At 40.8% G+C, this 21,362-nt stretch overlaps 1 protein-coding gene across 1 annotated transcript in view; it reads left to right on the top strand.

The window, feature by feature from the left end:
* Positions 1-3,707: 3,707 nt before the first annotated feature.
* The window catches only part of LOC140200468 (A disintegrin and metalloproteinase with thrombospondin motifs 2-like), a 279,816-nt gene continuing 262,161 nt past the window's right edge, over positions 3,708-21,362 (top strand). Inside the window, exons 1-2 of the mRNA XM_072263823.1 lie at positions 3,708-3,988; positions 4,327-4,685. Of these exons, the coding sequence (XP_072119924.1) occupies positions 3,916-3,988; positions 4,327-4,685 (432 nt within the window). The 5' untranslated portion in view covers positions 3,708-3,915. The remainder of the gene's footprint in view (positions 3,989-4,326; positions 4,686-21,362) is intronic.

Consider the following 21,362-nt stretch of genomic DNA (forward strand, 5'->3'; position numbering starts at 1 on the left):
GTAGAAATGACCAGAAGTTAAAGAAATAGATATTCCTACCATCAGATTGGAGGCTACCCAGACTAAATATGAGATGCTGTTCCTCCAACCTGAGAGTGGTTTGACCTGGCAGTAGATGGCTTGAAATGTGAACCGTCTATTTCTTCAGCTACTGCCTGACATACTAAGTATTTACAATTATTTTTGTCTGCATCCACAAGTATTTTGCTTTATTTTTCTCTTATAATGTACTTGTTTTCCAATATATACCTAACAATCCAGTTTAGAAATGAACATTTCAATCAGAAATCCATGCAACACACATAAAAGTTGCTGGTGAACGCAGCAGGCCAGGCAGCATCTCTAGCAAGAGGTGCAGTCGATGTTTCAGGTCGAGACCCTTCGACAGGACTAACTGAAGGAAGAGTGAGTAAGGGATTTGAAAGTTGGAGGGGGAGGGGGAGATCCAAATTGATAGGAGAAGACAGGAGGGGGAGGGACGGAGCCAAGAGCTGGACAGTTGATTGGCAAAAGGGATACGAGAGGATCATGGGACAGGAGGTCCGGGAAGAAAGACAAGGGGGGGGGGAACCCAGAGGATGGGCAAAGGGTACATTGAGAGGGACAGAGGGAGAAAAAGGAGAGTGAGAGAAAGAATGTGTGCATAAAAATAAGTAACAGATGGGGTACGAGGGGGAGGTGGGGCATTAGCGGACGTTAGAGAAGTCGATGCTCATGCCATCAGGTTGGAGGCTACCCAGACAGAATATAAGGTGTTGTTCCTCCAACCCGAGTGTGGCTTCATCTTTATAGCAGAGGAGGCCGTGGATAGACATGTCAGAATGGGAATGAGGTGTGGAATTAAAATGTGTGACCACTGGGAGATCCTGCTTTCTCTGGCGGACAGAGCGTAGGTGTTCAGCAAAGTGGTCTCCCAGTCTGCGTTGGGTCTTGCCAATATACAAAAGGCCACACCGGGAGCACCGGACGCAGTGTATCACCCCAGCCGACTCACAGGTGAAGTGTTGCCTCACCTGGAAGGACTGTTTGGGGCCCTGAATGGTGGTAAGGGAGTAAGTGTAAGGGCATGTGTAGCACTTGTTCCGCTTACACGGATAAGTGCCAGGAGGGAGATCAGTGGGGAGGGATGGGGGGGACGAATGGACAAGGGAGTCTCGTAGGGAGCAATCCCTGCGGAATGCAGGGAGAAGGGGGGAGGGAAAGATGTGCTTAGTGGTGGGATCCCGTTGGAGGTGGCAGAAGTTACGGAGAATAATATGTTGGACCCGGAGGCTGGTGGGGTGGTAGGTGAGGACCAGGGGAACCCTATTCCTAGTGGGGTGGCGGGAGGATGGAGTGGGAGCCGATGTACGTGAAATGGGGGAGATGCGTTTAAGAGCAGAGTTGATAGTGGAGGAAGGGAAGCCCCTTTCTTTAAAAAAGGAAGACATCTCCCTCGTCCTAGAATGAAAAGCCTCATCCTGAGAGCAGATGCGGCGGAGACGGAGGAATTGCGAGAAGGGGATGGCGTTTTTGCAAGAGACAGGGTGAGAAGAGGAATAGTCCAGATAGTTGTGAGAGTCAGTAGGCTTATAGTAGACATCAATGGATAAGCTGTCTCCAGAGACAGAGACAGAAAGATCTAGAAAGGGGAGGGAGGTGTCGGAAATGGACCAGGTAAACTTGAGGGCAGGGTGAAAGTTGGAGGCAAAGTTAATAAAGTCAACGAGTTCTGCATGCGTGCAGGAAGCAGCGGCAATGCAGTCGTCGATGTAGCGAAGGAAAAGTGGGGGACAGATACCAGAACAGGCACGGAACATAGATTGTTCCACAAAGCCAACAAAAAGGCAGGCATAGCTAGGACCCATACGGGTGCCCATAGCTACACCTTTAGTTTGGAGGAAGTGGGAGGAGCCAAAGGAGAAATTATTAAGAGTATCCACTGATGTCTACTATAAGCCTATTGACTCTCACAGCTATCTGGACTATTCCTCTTCTCACCCTGTCTCTTGCAAAAACACCATCCCCTTCTCACAGTTCCTCTGTCTCTGCCGCATCTGCTCTCAGGATGAGGCTTTTCATTCTAGGACGAGGGAGATGTCTTCCTTTTTTAAAGAAAGGGGCTTCCCTTCCTCCACTATCAACTCTGCTCTTAAACGCATCTCCCCCATTTCACGTACATCTGCTCTCACTCTATCCTCTCGCCACCCCACTAGGAATAGGGTTCCCCTGGTCCTCACCTACCACCCCACCAGCCTCCGGGTCCAACATATTATTCTCCGTAACTTCTGCCACCTCCAACGGGATCTCACCACTAAGCACATCTTTCCCTCCCCCCGTCTCTCTGCATTCCGCAGGGATCGCTCCCTACGCGACTCCCTTGTCCATTCGTCCCCCCCATCCCTCCCCACTGATCTCCCTCCTGGCACTTATCCGTGTAAGCGGAAAAGTGCAACACATGCCCTTACACTTCCTCCCTTACCACCACTCAGGGCCCTAAACAGTCCTTCCAGGTGAGGCAACACTTCACCTGTGAGTTGGCTGGGGTGATATACTGCGTCCGGTGCTCCCGATGTGGCCTTTTATATATTGGCGAGACCCACGCAGACTGGGAGACCGCTTTGCTGAACACCTACGCTCTGTCCGCCAGAGAAAGCAGGATCTCCCAGTGGCCACACATTTTAATTCCACATCTCATTCCCATTCTGACATGTCTATCCACGGCCTCCTCTACTGTAAAGATGAAGCCACACTCAGGTTGGAGGAACAACACCTTATATTCCGTCTGGGTAGCCTCCAACCTGATGGCATGAACATCGACTTCTCTAACTTCTGCTAATGCCCCACCTCCCCCTCGTACCCCATCTGTTACTTATTTTTATACACACATTCTTTCTCTCACTCTCCTTTTTCTCCCTCTGTCCATCTGAATATACCCCTTGCCCATCCTCTGAGTTCCCCCCCCCCCCCCCCCCCCGTCTTTCTTCCTGGACCTCCTGTCCCATGATCCTCTCGTATCCCCTTTTGCCAATCACCTGTCCAGCTCTTGGCTCCATCCCTCCCCCTCCTGTCTTCTCCTATCATTTTGGATCTCCCCCTCCTCCTCCAACCTTCAAATCCATTACTCACTCTTCCTTCAGTTAGTCCTGACGAAGGGTCTCGGCCTGAAACGTCGACTGCACCTCTTCCTAGAGATGCTGCCTGGCCTGCTGCGTTCACCAGCAACTTTTATATGTGTTGCTTGAATTTCCAGCATCTGCAGATTTCCTGTTATTCGGAAACCCATTCCAGGCTAGACTAGTTTTGAGATTTTCTACTTACTTCACAGGATTACAGACGTTTAGCTCGTTGTTTCTAAAGAAGTATGGCAGTCTTGTGAGGGTTTTGATGGTTTTCACCGGGCATTTTTCATTTCTGTATTTGATGTCTTGGGCGAGCCTCTAGATTTCGGATTTGTGCGGTAATGTAGCGTTCTGTAATTCTTTGCAGCTTTTGGATGAGGTGCTATTGGAACCTAGAGGGAGCCATTGCTCAGTAATCGGAATGCAAAAGAAACGGAATGATCAACTTCTAACACAGGATCATCCCAATCTTGCGCTCCCTCCTTCGCAAGATCCACTTGTACACGTGGTGAAACTAAACAGTCTCCTCCCGCAAGTTTCTTTCTTCTGTGCAGTGGCAACGTTCTGCCAATCACAGTGACTTCATGAAATACGTCCCGTGTTTTCAATAATTTTCCCAACCTCCTGGCCCCTGGTTCGCTGTCTCCGATTCAGTGACACGAAGTGAGGACCAGCTGAGTAAGGCAGTGAGCAGCGCTGTCCGCACCTTCGCTGGCAGCCCCGATGTGCTGGCACAACGCAAAGCCGCAGTCCACAGTAGCCTCTTAACTTTAAAGAGAAAACCGGACAAGTTTCTGACACTTTGAAGTGTGCAATGGATTACTTCCGTGGAACATTTTACTTTGTCTTTATATTCTTTATTCGAGCTGAAGGCCTTTATGTAGCCGGTATGTTTGGGCGGTTTGGCTTGCTTTTATGTCCGTTCATATATAGTTTTATAAGAGGGAACGCTCCGGGATTTCCATTGGGATTTCGCGCGGACAGTGTAATTTTGTGTCTGTGGGCTTCGGATCTTTTGTTACCGAGAAATGTATATACCCCGGTAACAAAATATATATTTTTACGCATCATAATCGAATTATCTATTGGAGAAGTACTGTAACAATGAGGCTGTGCCGTTGCAAACTCTAAAGCTACTGTAAAATAATGACTGAACTAATGCACTCGTGTTGATAGTTTAATCACACATGTAGTCCAGAGGTTTCACGGTTTCTGTTTGTTGCAGAGTTACTTCAGGAGAAATTAACGAGCTACGAGTTGGTGATTCCACGCAGCTCAGATGTTCAGGGCAGGTTTCTGTCCCTCGCTGTGTCAGCATCTGGCAAAAGACGGTGGAAAAGGCATAGCGGGAGTTCTCAGCAAGCTCCAGCTGACGGACAGTTATACTATAATGTCACTGTGTTCGGGCAGAAATTTCACCTCCGGCTGAAGCTGAATTCGAAGCTGGTGGCACCTGGGGCGACAGTGGAGTGGCAAGACACCAATGTCACTCGCAAGGAGCCTCTGCGTGGGGACTGCGTTTACTCCGGCGATATCACTGATATACCGGGGACTTCGGTCGCCATCAGCAACTGCGATGGGCTGGTAAGCAACATTCCGACACGCCTTCAACGAGCGGGTCCACTCACTCAAACATTAACCCCTTCGGCACCGAATCCTCAATCTATTTTGCAGCATAAAATTCAACCTGCGTGATGGGCAAGATAGATCATTTAAAACGCCGGTTAGGATATTATTTGGTTGCTGTTAAAACTCCGGAAGATATCCAAATTGTATGTTGAATGTTTTCCAGCGGTATAGGTGTTGGTACATTCAAACTTCCCCCACTGCCAGCATTAAACGATATTTAACTTCATATTCAACTTAATAGGTAGTGGATCACTTATTCATAGAAAATATATTATGGCCGAGGATATGCTTATACTATCAAACTATGATAAAAGAATTATTTTTATTCTCAATTGATAGCTATTGAAAGGACTTTAATTTACTTTAGCTGTCTTGGTATTTAATGGAGAACATATTTATCATCTAATGGCATACAGTATTTAAATACCATTTTGTGAATACAGTACCAGGACTGAGGGGTTCCTGTCTATGCCTGCCAATCTGACAGATGGTCACACCCTCTCTGGGTGATATGCTCTTCCGAAAATTCTTCAGCTTTATGAATGCACTGAAATGGTGTCTGTCACCCCCTCAGCTCAGTAAACCACACGCTCTTTGCCAGAATTATTTTGTTGTTGGCACTTCTTTGCATTTTTCCCCTTTCAGTACTTGACTTTCTTGCCATGTTAGACAAAGTTAATGGTGCATTTAGAAAAATAAACTTTAAGATTTCACTATTCATCTAACATCAAACATTAAGAACACAACAAATAAACTCCATATTTTCAGTATCTTGTTCCAGCTGTTCGGATCTTTGTTCTGAAGTAGCATTTTGAGTCTTTTTCTCTGTCTGGCATTTGTTACTCTTTTCTCTGTTCACAAGATCTATTTAAATCTACCACTTTAGCTCTCTTGATAATCTATGATCATGTCTAAATTTGTCACCTCTGGATTACTCCCTTGGCTGTCTATTAGTAATATCTGCATATAACACTGTATCACTGCACCTTGTGCTTCTCAGGAAATAAGTGTCTGGACCATATCCGTCTGTGGAGTTGTGTTTTTATTTATTAATTTCTCAGGGTTTTGGTGTTGCTGGTAAGGCAGTACTTATTTCCTGTGTATACTTGTTCTGCTAGGAAAGGTACTCTTTATTCTATATTAACGTGGTAGGTATTAAACAAAGACTTGCAAGACTACTTCAGAGGACAATTATGAGCCAACTACATATAGTGACATACAAGTCAAGTCAGAAACTACCCTGAAAGACATGATTGAAGCCAAATGGGCTTATGCAGTCTAGTTATTTTATGATCAGAATTGCCTAAATTAGTTTTTTTAAAAACTTTGATTTATTTAATTAACTGAATTGAAAATCCACATGTATCATCTCTGGATTTTGATTCCAGCCTTCTGGACCACCGGTTCTTATAGCTTAACCACAGCAGTATGATTATGTGGCAATACTTCCTTAAACCATTTCCAACAATGAAGATTGGAGATAGTATAATTACATATCAAAATTGGGCTATGTTTGAATTAAACTGTGATTTCAAAATATACAATATGCATGTGGCTTTCGTATGGTTGCATAGATACCAACTGAAATCTTCGTTTCAATTTTAACACTGAAAGGTATTGCAAATTTCACGGTGTTAAAGTTGAAGCTAAATTGCAAAATCTGAGAGATTAAATTTATTCTAACATATATCTTTAGATCCAAACAAATGTCTTGTGTGTATGTGTGTGTGTGTATGTATGTGTGTGTGTATATATATATATATATATATATATATATATATATATATATATATATATATATATATATATATATATATATATATATATATAGAGAGAGAGAGAGCGAGTGTTAATGAGTTGAAAGGTGTGGTTTTGTATCAGACTAAGAAGTAGTAGACATAGCCCTTGGTTTAAGAATCTTTGTTGAGGAGGAATGAAACATTCTGAAAGAGAACATATGATGAATGTGATAATGATCAAACTTGGAACAATTTCAGCTATGTTTATAACATTTTATGACTGATGGAAAAATTGTAAATTTGTGCCATGTTTATCCCTTTAAAGCATACTTTCAATATCTGGAACTTCTCTTTGATGCTTGTGATAGAATCAATTTGTAATTTCCTCTCTAACAAGGGAAGTATTATTCTGAGTTGCTATGTAGAATATTACATTTATCATAAAACTACCTTGGGAGAAGATTGAAGCTGGAACTGTGACCGGGGGCTTTATATGTGGCAGGTTAATATTTAATTGTCTGGTAGTAGCCAATAAAAATAAGTCTTGTTCTTTTGCCTTCACCAAATGGTAAATGGTAATGTTAGCATTCACAAGTCATTGCAGACACTGAGATTTAAATAATTCTTTGTATTTTATAACCTTTTGTTGTATATTTGATGCAGAAGCATTGAAGGGGATTTTGGAAACATTTAGGTGAGACTTCACTAACATTTGAGCATTTGATTTAGAAGTTGTCTGAGGATCCCACACAATCAGAATAAATATCCTGTCCTGATCCACTTTACTGCCCATTGATGCAGTACTGAAAAGTAGAAGGGAAAAATGGTCAAAGCATCTTGTTTGGTCTCCAGGAGGAATATGAGAAGAGCATGAGGTGAGGCAAAGCAGTACCAGTTATTGTAGGGAAAGAGGAAAAGTGGGAGATGGATTCCTTCTCCACTTTCAGGGTAACTCTCCTCCTCCTGATCTCTTCCACCAGGACCATCGAAGTCGCATCTCAAAGATTGAGATCTGTGATCAAACTGAAAGATGTCATTGCATGCATTGCATGTCAGCCAGCTCACTTCACTCATCAGTGGATGAAATGGGTTTGCACAGCCCACACAGGAAACTGCATCCCATCAGTCCTGGTGTGCTAAATTTGATGAGGTCTTTTGTTTAATCATTCCAGACAAGTTCAAAATATGGTAAACTGCAATTAAGACTACAAATATTACAAGAACTAGGTTTGTAAGCAACCATGCCTTATTAGCCAAATGTCCATTAATAAATAGTTTTCGTCCTTCTGGCAAAATCCTTGAAAAATAAACAATTTGACAGCTCATAAGTATCAAGGCTCTTGCGGCAAAAGTATTAAAATGGGAATGTCACATCGTGCTTTATTCATTTTGATAGCATTTCAAAACACTTTGTATTCGATATACAGTACTTCCTAGTCCGCTTACAAATTATTGTAGACACCATTAAATCTTACACTTTATTTATGAAACAAAGCAGATGTGAAATAAGAATGGAGGAAGCTGGAAACATATAGTATATCAGACAGCAAGCTTGGCGGGTGAAGCAGTTAGTTAAAGATAACCTTTCAATATAAGTGGAAAGGAAAGGAAACTCAAGCAAGCACAAGAAGTCCATTTTTAGTTTCTCTCATGAAGCTCTTTAAGGGTGGCGCAGTAGCGTAGCGGTCAGCGTAAGACCATTTACAACGCAACAGACTCACTCTTCCTTCAGTTAGTCCTGACGAAGGGTCTCGGCCTGAAACGTCGACTGTACCTCTTCCTAGAGATGCTGCCTGGCCTGCTGTGTTCACCAGCAACTTTTATGTGTGTTGCTTGAATTTCCAGCATCTGCAGAATTCCTGTTGTTTGCGTTTAAAGACATGGGTTCAGTTCCCACTGCTGTCTGCAAGGAGTTTGTACGTTCTTCCCATGACCGCATGCGTTTCCTCCAGGTGCTCTGCTGTTCCCCCCACATCCTAAAGCTATACGGGTTAATATGTTAATCGGTCACATTGATGAAATTGGTTGGCATGGGCTAAAGGTCTATTACTGTGCTGTATCTTAAATTTTTTTTTAAAAACCTGACTACACTATGCTAAAATTGGCATTTTGCAATCATGCACCAGGTTGAAGAGGGAAGCTTCTGTCAAAAGGTAAATGTTACAATTGGGTTGAAGAAAATGATTCCCTTGGAATAACCAGAGCATTAATTGAACAAAAATAGTATTGCTTACATTCAAATTGTTGTAATTTTAACAAAATTACCACTTCAGTTATCTGCTATTTTTGTTGTACATTGTATATCAATATTTGGCATTGCACTAGTTATGTTAGCAGTGAGTTACACTTAGAAGACTATTGGGTGGGGAGAGAGTATTGGTGGTGCAGGTCAAGTTTTCGTAAACTTTAAATATTGGTTGGCGGTCATGCTTTGTCCATTTCCTTGCTTTCTGCAGCAGTGATATTATTTTGCATCAAAATGATTTGTTCTTGCTTGCCCTGAAGACTTAATATACTGCAGAACATGTACTTTCTATCTGAACTTGCATATCTTATTAATATTACAAGCAAGAAAGGCAACTTATTCTTGTTATCAGAAACTCAGATAATTAGATTTGTATTCTATATTACCAATAACAAATATGTATTGTACAACTCCAATTTATATTTTCTGAATTTCTGTAATAAAATTCCTGGACAAACACTGAGGTGACTAGATAATTATTAATATGATTTGAATGGTAATGTAGTCAACTGGATCAGCAAATTTGTGGATGACAGCAACATTGGGGGTGTAGCGGACAGCATGGAAGACTATCAGAACTTGCAGTGGATCTGAACCAGCTGGAAAAATGAGCTGAAAAATGGCAGATGGAATTTAATGCAGACTAGTGTGAGATGTACACTTTGGTGAGACCAGCCAGGGTAGGTCTTGCACTGTGAATGGTAGGACACTGAGGAGTGTGGTAGAACAAAGGGACCTAGGAATACAGGTCCATAATTCATTGAAAGTAGTGGCACAGGTGGATAGTGTTGTAAGGAAAGCTCTTGGCACATTAGCCTTCATAAATGAATGTATTGAGTACAGGACATGGGATGTTATGTTGAAGTTGTATAAGACATTGGGGAGGCCTAATTTGAAGTATTGTGTGCAGTTTTCGTCACCTACCTACAGGAAAGATGTAAATAAGTTTAAAAGAGTACAGAGGAAATTTATAAGGAAGTTGCCGGGGCTGGAGGACCTGAGTTATGAAGAAAGATTGAATAGGTTAGGACTTTATTCCTTAAAACATAGAAGACTGAGGGGAGATTTGATAGAGGTATACAAAATTGAGGGGTACAGATAGGATAAATGCAAGCAGGTTTCTTCCACTAAGGATAGGTGGGACTATTACTAGAGGTTATGGGTTAAGGGTGAAAGGTGAAAAGATTAAGGGGACTATGAGGGGAAACTTCTTCATTTGGAAGTTTGAGATTGTGGAAGGAGCTGCCAGCACAAGTGGTGCTTGCGATCTTGATTTCAACATTTAAGCAAAATTTGGATAGCTACGTGGATAGTAAGGGTATGGAGGGTTATGATCTGGGTTCAGGTCAATGGGAATAGGCAGATTAAATGGGTTGATATGGAGTAGATGAGCAGAAGGACCTGTTTCTATGCTGCACTTTTTTATAGCTCTATGATCATAATATTTCCATTGATCGTCTTATCCTGAATTGATCATTAACCTGATTCCAATTCCTTGATCTTAATATCTTTATAAATCTTTGCATTCAAAGGGAAGAGCTAGAAAGCAGCCATTGTTTCCCCGGTGACCAGACGCTGCTTTTGACATTGTTGCTGCAGTAGCAGCTTTGCTTCTACTCAACAATATGAAAACAGGTCATGTATTTGCAACTGAAATTTGTAAAGAAACTTCAGGCACAGTTAACACTTTGTTATCCTGTCAAATCAGGTTAGACTAATTCACTGTATTGAACAACTGGGTAAGCTACATTCAGCTCAGGTGTGCAATAATGCCTATCATTTTTTTAATTAATAATTTTACTGTGATTATATTGTATAAAGTTCTTCTGAGCCTCAGATTCTACAATTCTCTTAAAAAGAAAATCAATTTAACATGGCTGCTATGCACATTGAAAGCAAGATCAGTGACATTCCCTGTACAGTATAACTCTTGACTAGTATTCTTACAACTGAGCTAGAAGGTTATCTTGCATAAGATTCTTGAGCACATAACTGAGCAGGCCTGTCAATTAGTGAATGAATATTTGACATGATATGCAGTCCATGGACAGAGAAGCAAGAGAGAGACAGATTGAAGTGAGCTTGGGTTCCCGCTCCTACTGCATTTGGAGAGTTCCATTCAACGTTCCCCCCCACCCCAACCATATTATCCTTCGAAGTGACTAATGGTGGCCTATCACTTCACTATCTGATTTGTTGAATCAAGAGAAGTTTCAGAAAGGTGTCAGCAGAGGTAATAATTACCCCCTATCTGCAATGATGGTCAGCAGTGAAGAACTTTGACGGTAGCCAGCAAAGGCCTTTTTTGAGGACTCTAACCAAGGGATTAGATAGATAGATACTTCTTTGATACCAAAAGAAATGACAGTGTCGCAGTGGCATTACAAGTTACAGATATACAAATATTAGAAGAGAAGTAAGAAAGAATATAAAAAAATAAGTTGCTTCAAGCAGTCTAACAGGAGGGATCATCACTTCCCCAGCTATAGGTTGACTCATTATAGAACCTAACGGCTGAGGGTAGGAGCGACTTCATGTAGTGCTCTTTGGAGCAGTGCAGTTGTCATAGTCTATTACAAAAAGTGCTCCTCTGTTCAGCCGAAGTGGCATGCAAAGGGTGAGCAACGTTGTCCAGAATTGCCAGGATTTTCGTAGGGTCCTTCGTTCTACCACAACGTCCAGTGTGTCCAGTTTGACTCCTATAACAAGGCCGGCCTTTCTAATCGGTTTATTGAGCTTATTGGCATCACCCGTGTTGATGCCATTGCCTCAGCACACCATCGCATAGAAGATTGTACTTGCCACAGCAGACTGGTAGAACATGTGAAGGAGAGGCCTGCATACTCCAAAAGACCTCGGTCTCCACAGGAAGTAGGGGTGACTCTAGCCCTTCTTGTACACAGCCTCTGTGTTGGTGCTCCACTCAAGTCTGTCATCTAGGTGCACCCCCAGGTACTTGTAGGCCCTCACCACATCCATGTCCTCACCATCAGTAGTGACAGGGAGCAGGGAAGGCTTAGTTGACGGCACTGGCTTCACACAAAGCAGCCTTCAAGAAGAGTAGAGAACCCTGGACTCTGGGAGCTCAATGAAGACAGCATCAAATGTAGCACAGGCAGTGTTTGGGCTCAGATAGAATGTGGGTGTGCGTGTATAAAACTACATTTGTGTTGAATCCAATCTGTGACTTTTTTGCCTGAAAATGTGAAGCTCCTGGATAAGACACACAAAGGGATATTGGATGAAGTGCTGATAAAATACAGGAATATCTGGACCAGGGAAAAGAAACTGATGTTGGTTTGCTTATCCTTCTGGTGAATATTAATGACCTTGGATAGATAGTATTGGTAATATCTTTCCAGTGCCTTGTGATGCCTGCTGTAGATAGACCAGGTCTCAAAGCCATATAAATCTTGTATCAAAGAAAACCTGTCCAGGTTTTGTTAGCAGGGATTTCTTTCAGCCTAGGATCAATGCAAGTACTGGTAAACAGGAAATAAATTCCTCCTAGTGGATTCCATTGTGCAACCTGAAAGGTCAGTTTGCGCCATCAAAGAGTGGACAATTATTGGCCACTTTTGAATTGTGGTTGACAATGCCACATTTGCTGTATATTTAAAAAACAAAATATCCCCCTTTGTGACTCTAGAGCTGCTAATTAGACTCTGGAGAAGGTCATTAAAGTGCATTCTCAGAATGCACATAATGGCCCTCAAGATACCTATGCAGCTGTACCAAAAGGTTTAAGCTGTAGGTCTCATTTGGCCAATGATTTCTGATTTGGCCAGCTGCCACTCATAAAGAAACTTGAAGTGCTGCAATGAATTACGTGCTCAAGAATCTTGTATCAGACTAGAACCCATAAGCTCTAGCTCTATTGTAACAGTGCTAGTCAAGAGATCAGGCAGAAAGAGGTTCCCAAGTAGAAAAAAGGAAAAGATTCAAGAATATGTTGAAAGCTGCCTTACATAAATGCAGCAGATTGTGAACCCCTGGGAATTGCTTGCTCATCACACTAGGAAAAGCTTTTGGGATGGCACTGAGAACTACGTTTGTTCATTGGGAGCATTCAGAAGTGCTGTTAGGTTCCCTCATAAACTGCCCATGTACCTATCCCATCAGCTATATTCTGTCCCATCTCTGACTGTTCCAATGTTGGCCTCATTTGTCACTTCAAAGTTCGCCTAAGCATAGGAGCATAAGCAAGTCAAAGCCAATCATGAGGAATAGAGAGAAAAGAGATAGTCTCAGGTTATTTTGCAAATATGGTAGGCAGCCATTTGTAATCATTGGCTAATAAAGGTTCATCAGTGCTAAATTTCATCATTAAGGGAATTGGGAGATCATCAACATGATTGTACATGTGTCAGGGAACTTCACTGTGCTGTGTATACACTCAGTGGCCAAATATCTAATCAGCCATTCATGTGGCAGCAACTCAGTGTGTAAAAGCATGCAGACATAGTCAAGAGGTCCGGTTGTTGTTAGGACCTGTTGGTACTGACGTTTTTGATCTGAGGTTCTTCAAAAGTCAAGAATGAGACATAGAATTTGTTGCTTATATTTGTTTATTAAGCATTACAAGAACAAAGAAGTTGAATGCAGGAAGCCAAATGTAAGGGTGGGGGGGGGTGGGCGGGGGAGAGAGACAGGGAAAAGCCCAAGGGGGAAAAAAGACTGAACCAGCATAGTTTAGCCCTCTTTTACCAGTTTGCTAATTCCACTGGATTTCCATAGATAACAGACATTCCATTCAAATTCTGTTACTTGAGTTCTGTTACAGTAAGATAGCCTACATTCAAGTAATATGATACCCACAACTACAGTTACAAATGTAACTGGAGCTGTAGAAAACCCCCTGAACAATTACATGTACTTGGGTAACTTTAAGAATATAAACAAGCATAAAAAAGTTAAACTATAAGGAAAATAACAACAGTGCAGTCTAATTCAACAGACCAAACACCAGAATGGGGAAGTGACTTTGATCGTTGGTGCCAGATGAAGTGGTTTGAGTATTTCAGAAATGGCTGATCTCCTGGGATTTTCACATGCAAATCTCTTACTTTTTCAATCTTGTTATTAGATTTCAGATTAATTATACATAAAGATACAAAGAGATCGGTTAACATATAATGGTTAACATATACAAACATAATTCGAGTAAAATATATAATTCAAGCCTCCCAATTTCTGAGTAATTGAACATGAAAAAAGAGTTTTATAAAGAACCCCCTAAACTAAAAGAATATAAAATGAGGATTGGGATGTCCTATTCCCTCGGATAAGAACATTATTTGTCACTAACTCCGCTCCTCTATAGATAAACTAAAGATTATTTTACAAAAGGGTTCTGAAAAGGACAACTTACATCATATGAAAGTGTTAAATAAATGGTCTCCAGGTTTCTTCAAATTTAATTGAAGAATCAACCATACCACTCCTAATTTTTTCCAGGTTTAAACATAATATAGTTTGAGAAAACCATTGAAAAGAAGTAGGAGGATCAGAATCTTTCCATTTAAGTAAAATGGATCTTTTAGCTATTAGTGTAACAAACACAATCAAACGCCAAGCTGGAAAGGATAAATGACCAACATGTGTCACTGGTAATCCAAAAATTGCAGTAATAGGGTGAAGTTTTAAAGTAATATGCAAAACTGTTGAAATAATATCAAAAGTATCTTTCCAATATTTATCTAAAAGAGGGCAAGACCAAAACATATGTGTCAGAGAGGCCACCTTAGAATTACATCTGTCACACACAGGATTCATATGTCGGTAAAAACGAGCTAATTTGTCCTTAGACATATGAGCCGGTATGTTTAACACACATTGAGGAAGTATTAACTAGTTGAAGAATTTTCTCCCACTTCTCTATAGGTAAAGATACCTGAAGTTCTCTTTCCCATTCATTTTTTTATTTTTATCAGATGTACCTAGATGTATTTTCGTAATTAAATCATACAAAACTGCTATTAAGTGCTTCTGATAGGGATTTGAACCTAAATTTTTTTCTGTAATATTAGTTGGATAAAATTTTGGAAAATTAGGTAAAATAATATTCAAAAAACTTCTAATCTGCAGATATCTCAAAAAAATGTGAGCTAGGCAACTTATATTTATTAGATAATTGTTGAAACGACATGAAACAATTATCCATGGATAAATCACGAAAGCATGCTATTCCCCTCGTTTTCCATAAGGAAAAAACTTGATCAATTCTAGAAAGTTGAAAGAAAAAATTAGATATAATAGGACTAGATAAAATAAATTTGTTCAATCCAAAAAATTTGTGAAATTGAAACCATATTCGTATTGTATGTTTAACTATTGGATTAATTATTTGTTTATTCAGTTTGGTTATTGCAAAGGGGAGTGAAGCTCCTAAAATAGAAGCTAATGAGAACCCCTGCACAGACTCACCCTCCAGGTTCACCCATCGTGGACAATGAGTTTCATCCCAATCTTGCATCCAAAACATTAAATATCAGATATTAATTGCCCAATAATGAAATCTAAAATTCGGCAATGCTAAGCTGCCATCCTTTTTTGATTTCTGTAGATATTTCTTACTCAATCTAGGATTTTTATTCTGCCATATATATGAAGAAGTTTTAGAATCAATAATATCAAAAAAGGATTTAGAGATAAAAATTGGTACCATTTGAAATAAATACAGAAATTTAGGTAAAACAGTCATTTTAATAACATTAATTCAACCAATCAATGATGAGGACAGTGGGGACCATTTAGTAAGCAAATGTTTAACATGGTCAATTAAAGGTAAAAAGTTAACTTTAAATAGATCTTTATTTTTTTTAGTAATTTTGACACCTAAATAAGTGAAATAATCAGTAATTAATTTAAATGGTAATTGTCTATAAATGGGAACTTGCATATTTAATGATAAAAGGTCACTCTTATTAAGATTTAGTTTATAACCTGAAAAACTACTAAACTGAGCTAGTAGTGATAAAACTGCCGGGATGGATTTCTCTTGGTTAGAGATAAATAGTAACAGGTCATCTGCATACTATGATACCTTATGCGTCTTATTCCCACGAGTAATTCCAAATATATTGGGTGAATCACAAAAGGCAATTGCCAAGGGTTCCAAAGCTATATCAAGTAACAAAGGACATAACGGACAAACCTGTCTAGTATCTCTGAAAAGCCTAAAAAAGGGGGATCTCTGATTATTGGTAAATATGGAAGCCAAAGGTGAATGATATATCAGTTCAATCCAAGAAATAAATTTTGGGCTAAAATTGAATCTCTCAAGCACATTAGATAAATATTTCCATTCAACTCCGTCAAACACCTTCTCAGCGTCGAGTGAAATAACACATTCCGGAACTTTAGGTGAAGGAGTATATACAATGTTCGTTAACCTCCTAACATTGAAATATGAAAAACGATTTTAAATAAATCCTGTCTGATCATCAGAAATAATTTGTGGCAGTACCTTTTCCAATCTATTTCCTATTATTTTAGAAAAATTTTGGAATCTACATTCAACAAAGATATAGGTCGATATGATGCCCAATCAGTAAGATCTTTATCTTTTTTAGGAATTAAAGAAATGGATGCTTCATAAAAGGATTGTGGTAATTTACCTACAAGTAAGGCATCCTTAAAAATTTTACATAGCCATGGTGAAAGTAAATTTGAAAAAGATTTATAAAATTCTACTGTAAATCCATCCAAACCTGGTGCTTTTCCAGAATTCATCGTAAAAATTGCTTTCTTAATATCATTTTCTGTAATGGATGCATCTAGTTCTAAGCGTTCATTAAATGGTAATTTCGGAATGTTCAATTTCCTTAAAAATTCATGCATCATGGTAGACTCTTCAGGAAATTCCAATTGAGATAGAGAGATAAAAATTCTTGAAAAGATTTATTAATTCCGTCATGATCAACCGTCAAGGTACCATCCCGTTTAGAAACTTTACTAATCAAACATTTACCCGAAGCAGCTTTCAGTTGGTCTGCCAATAACTTACCTGATTTATCATCATGTATATAAAATTGACTCTTAGTTTTAAGTAATTGATTTTCACTCAGGCAAGTCTCTAGAGTTTACTAGAATGGTGCAATAAACAAAGATACATCCAGTGAGTGGGTGTTCTGTGGGCAAAAAATGCCTTGTTAATGAGAGAGGTCAGAGGAGAATGGTTCAAACTGACAGGAAGTTGATAAGAACTCAAATAACCATTCATTACAACAGTAGTGTGCAGAAGAGCTACTCTGAGCACACAACCCATCAAACCTTAAAGTGGACGGGATACAGCCACACAAGACCATAAACGTGCTTTCAGTGACCATCTTATTTGATACTGGTGGTCACAGAATGCAGTACAGTAAGAAGGGTACAGAGGGCTATATTAGCAGCTCTTCACATCGATTCAGGAAAATTCCCTCAGTCCTGAATATATTTTTGCCTGACATTCATTCTGTAGTGCATGCTCAAAATACACAATAAGATGCAATGATTTTCCTTTACCACCACCCATTGTTTAAAAAAAAGCTATGTCTGTTTCCCTGTCTATACTGTTTTGCAATGTTGCATCCATACTGCTGCTATTTTTGACATGCATTTCCTTCAATTTTGCTAACAAGCTGAATATCCAATAGTTAATCAAATGTTTCTGGAAGAGTATTTGCAGAAAAGATAAATTGCCCATAAGCTTCCTATCTGTTATCTTAAAAACTTATTTTTTTCGGTCAAACAAAAATGGCACTTTCATGTCCTGCCTTTGACGTGGAAATTCAAGCTTATCTGAGTGGCTGCTAATTTTCTTCTGAGTTATTGATTCCAGAAGCTTTCTTGTGCTCAAAATGCCTCTAATTATAACTGCTCCATAGTTTCTGTACTCTCAAACTTCTTTATAAGCTCCTCTATCTTTCTGTTGTTTGGTGTCCTAGTCATGAAGTCACACAGATAAGTTGTAAACCCAGTTTTAACATTTGTGTTTTCTATAACGTTACATAATTTATTATTTCCAAGTCCACCGCTCCCAATCCTCTTTATACTCAATTCTGTTTTTTTTTGTTTGATGCTCTAGCAAATTAATTGAAACTTCTGGCACGTCATTAAGAATAATGGTCACTGCTCTGTCCAATTGCTATACATTTATCTGATCCTTCCTTCAGTAGAATGAGTCCCATTGTCACAGGATTCTGATGCCTAATATTTGATACATTTTTCATTAAATATATTTTTTACCTCTATCCAGGAGCTGATGTTTCAGATTCACGTGTCTCAGAAGGTTTGGTTTCTGATTATGTTGTGATTTCTTAGAAATTCCTTCCCAGTCACTAAAATAAATGGAAGTGAATTTCAATACAGGATAGAATGGATAGAAGGTGCAGAAGAGGTTTGCTAAGGTGCTGCCTGGTTGTGCTATCACAAGGGGCTAGATAAACGGGTTGTTTTCTCTGGAGTGCTGGAGGTTGAGAGGAGCTCTGATAGAGGTATACAAGATAGAATAGAATAAATCTTTATTGTCATTGTTGTGGAGCAATGAAATACAGTTTAGCAGCTCAATGTTTTGCAGCATGACAAAGAATATATACATAAAATAAACTCTAAAACCTCAGGAGTGCAGTCCAAAATTAATAATATATGGATGGGGGGTGGGGTAGGACTATTGCACACCTGCCATTCCTGGAAGTGTGATGCATTTAGCTGCCGCCGTCTTAGGAGGGGGGCAGGAGAAGGGAAGGGAGTGTTATACATTTCACTGCTTGTGGGTAGAAGCTGTTAAGGAGTCTCTTTGATTTCGTCCTTAATGCTCTGTATCTCTTCCCAGAAGGTAGAGGGGAAAACAGGTGATGTCCAGGATGAGTGGGATCCTTTGAAATACAAGTAGCCTTCTTTTGAAGTCTGCCAGTATAAATGTCTCTGAGAGAGGGTAATGTTGTGCCAATAACCCGCTCTGCTACCCTCACCAACCGCTGCAAGTCCTTCCTGTTCTGTTCTTGATTATGAGAGGTATAGATCGAGTGGGCAGAGTGTGTTTGTTTCCCAGGGTTGAAATGTCTAATACCAGAGGGCTTGCATTCAAGGTGAGAGGGAGTAGGTTCAAAGGGGATGTGAAGGATAAGTTTTTTTTTACTCGGAGAGTGGTGGATGCCTGGACTGCGCTGTCTGGTGTGGTGGTAGAGGCAAATACATTAGAGGCTTTTGAGAGACGTTTGGATAGGCACGTGGATGCATGGCGGACGATGGAGGGATATGGGCATGGTGTAGGTGTTAGTGTTTGGGTGTTTTTGATTCGCTTTTTAGCTGGTTCAGCACAACACTGTGTGCCCAATGGCCTGTTCTATGTACTATATTCTATGTCCGCTGCATTAATATTATCAACACAAAAGATTCTGCAGTTGCTGGAAATCCAGGGTAATACACACAAAATGCTGGAGGAACTCAATAACTCGGTTTTGGGCCAAGACCCTTTGTCAGCACTGGAAAGGAAGGGGCAGGGAGCCAGAATAAGATGGTGAGAGTACAAGGTGGCAGGTTGATAGGTGAAGCTAGGTGAGGGGGAAATTAGGTGGATGGGGATTCAGGATGAAGTGAGACGCTGGGAGGTGATAGGTCGAAAAGCTAAAGGTCTGAATAAGAAGAAATCTAGTAGGATAGGACAGTGGAGCATCAGAGAAGAGGAATGAAGAGGGATTCTAGAGGAATATGATAGACAGGTGAGGAGAAAAGGGGCAAGAAGGGAGCCAGAATGGGGAATAGAGAAAGAAAGAAGAGGGAGGGGAAGAAATGACCAGAAGTTAGAGAAAGCAATTTTCAGGTTGGAGGCTACCCAGATAGAATATGAGCTGTTAACCTAGGAATGGCCTCATTGTGGTAGTGGAGGCAGCCATGGACCAACAAGTTGCAATGGGAATGGGAGTAGAATTAAAATGGTTTACCACTGGAAAATCTTGCGTGTTGCAGATGTAGTAAAGGTGCTTGACAAAGTAGTCTCCCAATCTACATCAGGTTTCACCGATGGTGAGGGGGCCACAATGGTGAAAATGGATACAATAGATGATCCCAACAAACTCTTGGGTGAAGTGCTGCCTCACCTGGAACAACTGTTTGGGGGCCTAAATGGTGGTGAGGGAGGAGGTGGATGGGCAGGTGTAGCACCTCAGAATCAGTTTTATTATCACCGGCACGTTGAAAAATTTGTTGCTTTGTGGCACTAGTACAATGCAATATGTAATAAATATAAATTATAATAGCAAGTACAGTGTGTGTACAGCTGTTCCTGAAACACTGAGTGTGTGTCTTCAGGCTGCTGTACCACCTCCTTGAAGGTTGCAATGAGAAGAGGGCATGTCCTGGATGACGGGGGTCGTTAATGATGGATACCACCTTTTGAATGTGGCCTGGATGCTGGAGAGGCAAGTGCCATGATCGAGCTGGCTGATTTTACAAGTTTCAGATCCTGTGCAGTGGTCCCTCCATACCAGATGGTGATGCAACCAGTTAGAATGCACTGTACATCTGTAGAGATTTGCGAGAGTCTTTGGTGACATAACAAATCTCCTCAAACTCCTAACGAAATATAGCATTGTTGTGCCTTCTTTGTGATTGTATCAACATGTTGGGCCCAGGATAGATCTTCAGAGATGTTAACACCCAGGAACTTGAAACTGCCCATCCTTTCCACTTCTGATCCCTCAATGAAGCTGGTATCTATTCCATCGACTTCCCCTTCCTGAAGTCCACAATCAATTCCTTGGTCTTACTGATGCTGAGTGCAAAGTGTTATTGTGACACCACTCAACCAACTGAACTATCTCACTCCTGTACACCACCTCATCACCATCTGAAATTCTGCCAACAATTATTGTGTCTTTGGCAAATTTATAGCTGGTGTTTGAGCTGTGCCTAGCCACACAATTGTGGGTGTATTGTATAGGGAGTAGAACAGTGGGCTGAGCGTGCACCTTTGAGGTGTGCCTGTGTTGATTGTCAGTGAGGAGGACATTATTTCCGATCTGTACAGATTGTGTTCTCCTGGTGTGGAAGCCAATGATTCAGTTACAGAGACCCACGTTTTGGAGCTTGTTGATTAGAACTGAGGGTATGATTGTGTTGAACGCTGAGCTATAGTCAATAAACAGTAGCCTGCTGTATGTATTACTATTGTCCAGGTAATCCAAGGCCACGTGGAGTGCCAGTAAGATTGCATCTGCTGTAGACCTATTGTGGTAATAGGTGCATTTCAGTGGGTCCAGGCTCTCGCTTGGGCAGGAGCTGGCCTGGAAATGACCAGCCTCTCAAAGCACTTCATCACAGTAGATGAGAGTGCCACAGGGCAATAGTCATTGAGGTAGCTCTTCTTGGGCACTGGTATGATTGTCACCCTTATAAAGCAGGTGGAAACCTCTGACTACCGCAGTGAAAGATTGAGGATGTTCATGAACACTCTAGTCAGCTGGTTAGCACAGGTTTTCGGGGCCCGACAAGGGTTCATCCCCGTGAAAGACCTTCTGATATTGTCTTCCAAGACAGAGGTCACAGAATCACCAGATGCTGTAGGGACTCGAACTGGTATAGTTTTATTCTCTTTTTCAAAGCATGCGTTAGAAGCATTGAGCTTATCTGGGAGTGGAGCATCACTGCCATTCATGATGTTAG

Source organism: Mobula birostris, chromosome 7 (assembly GCF_030028105.1).
Source record: "Mobula birostris isolate sMobBir1 chromosome 7, sMobBir1.hap1, whole genome shotgun sequence".
Taxonomy (NCBI): domain Eukaryota; kingdom Metazoa; phylum Chordata; class Chondrichthyes; order Myliobatiformes; family Myliobatidae; genus Mobula; species Mobula birostris.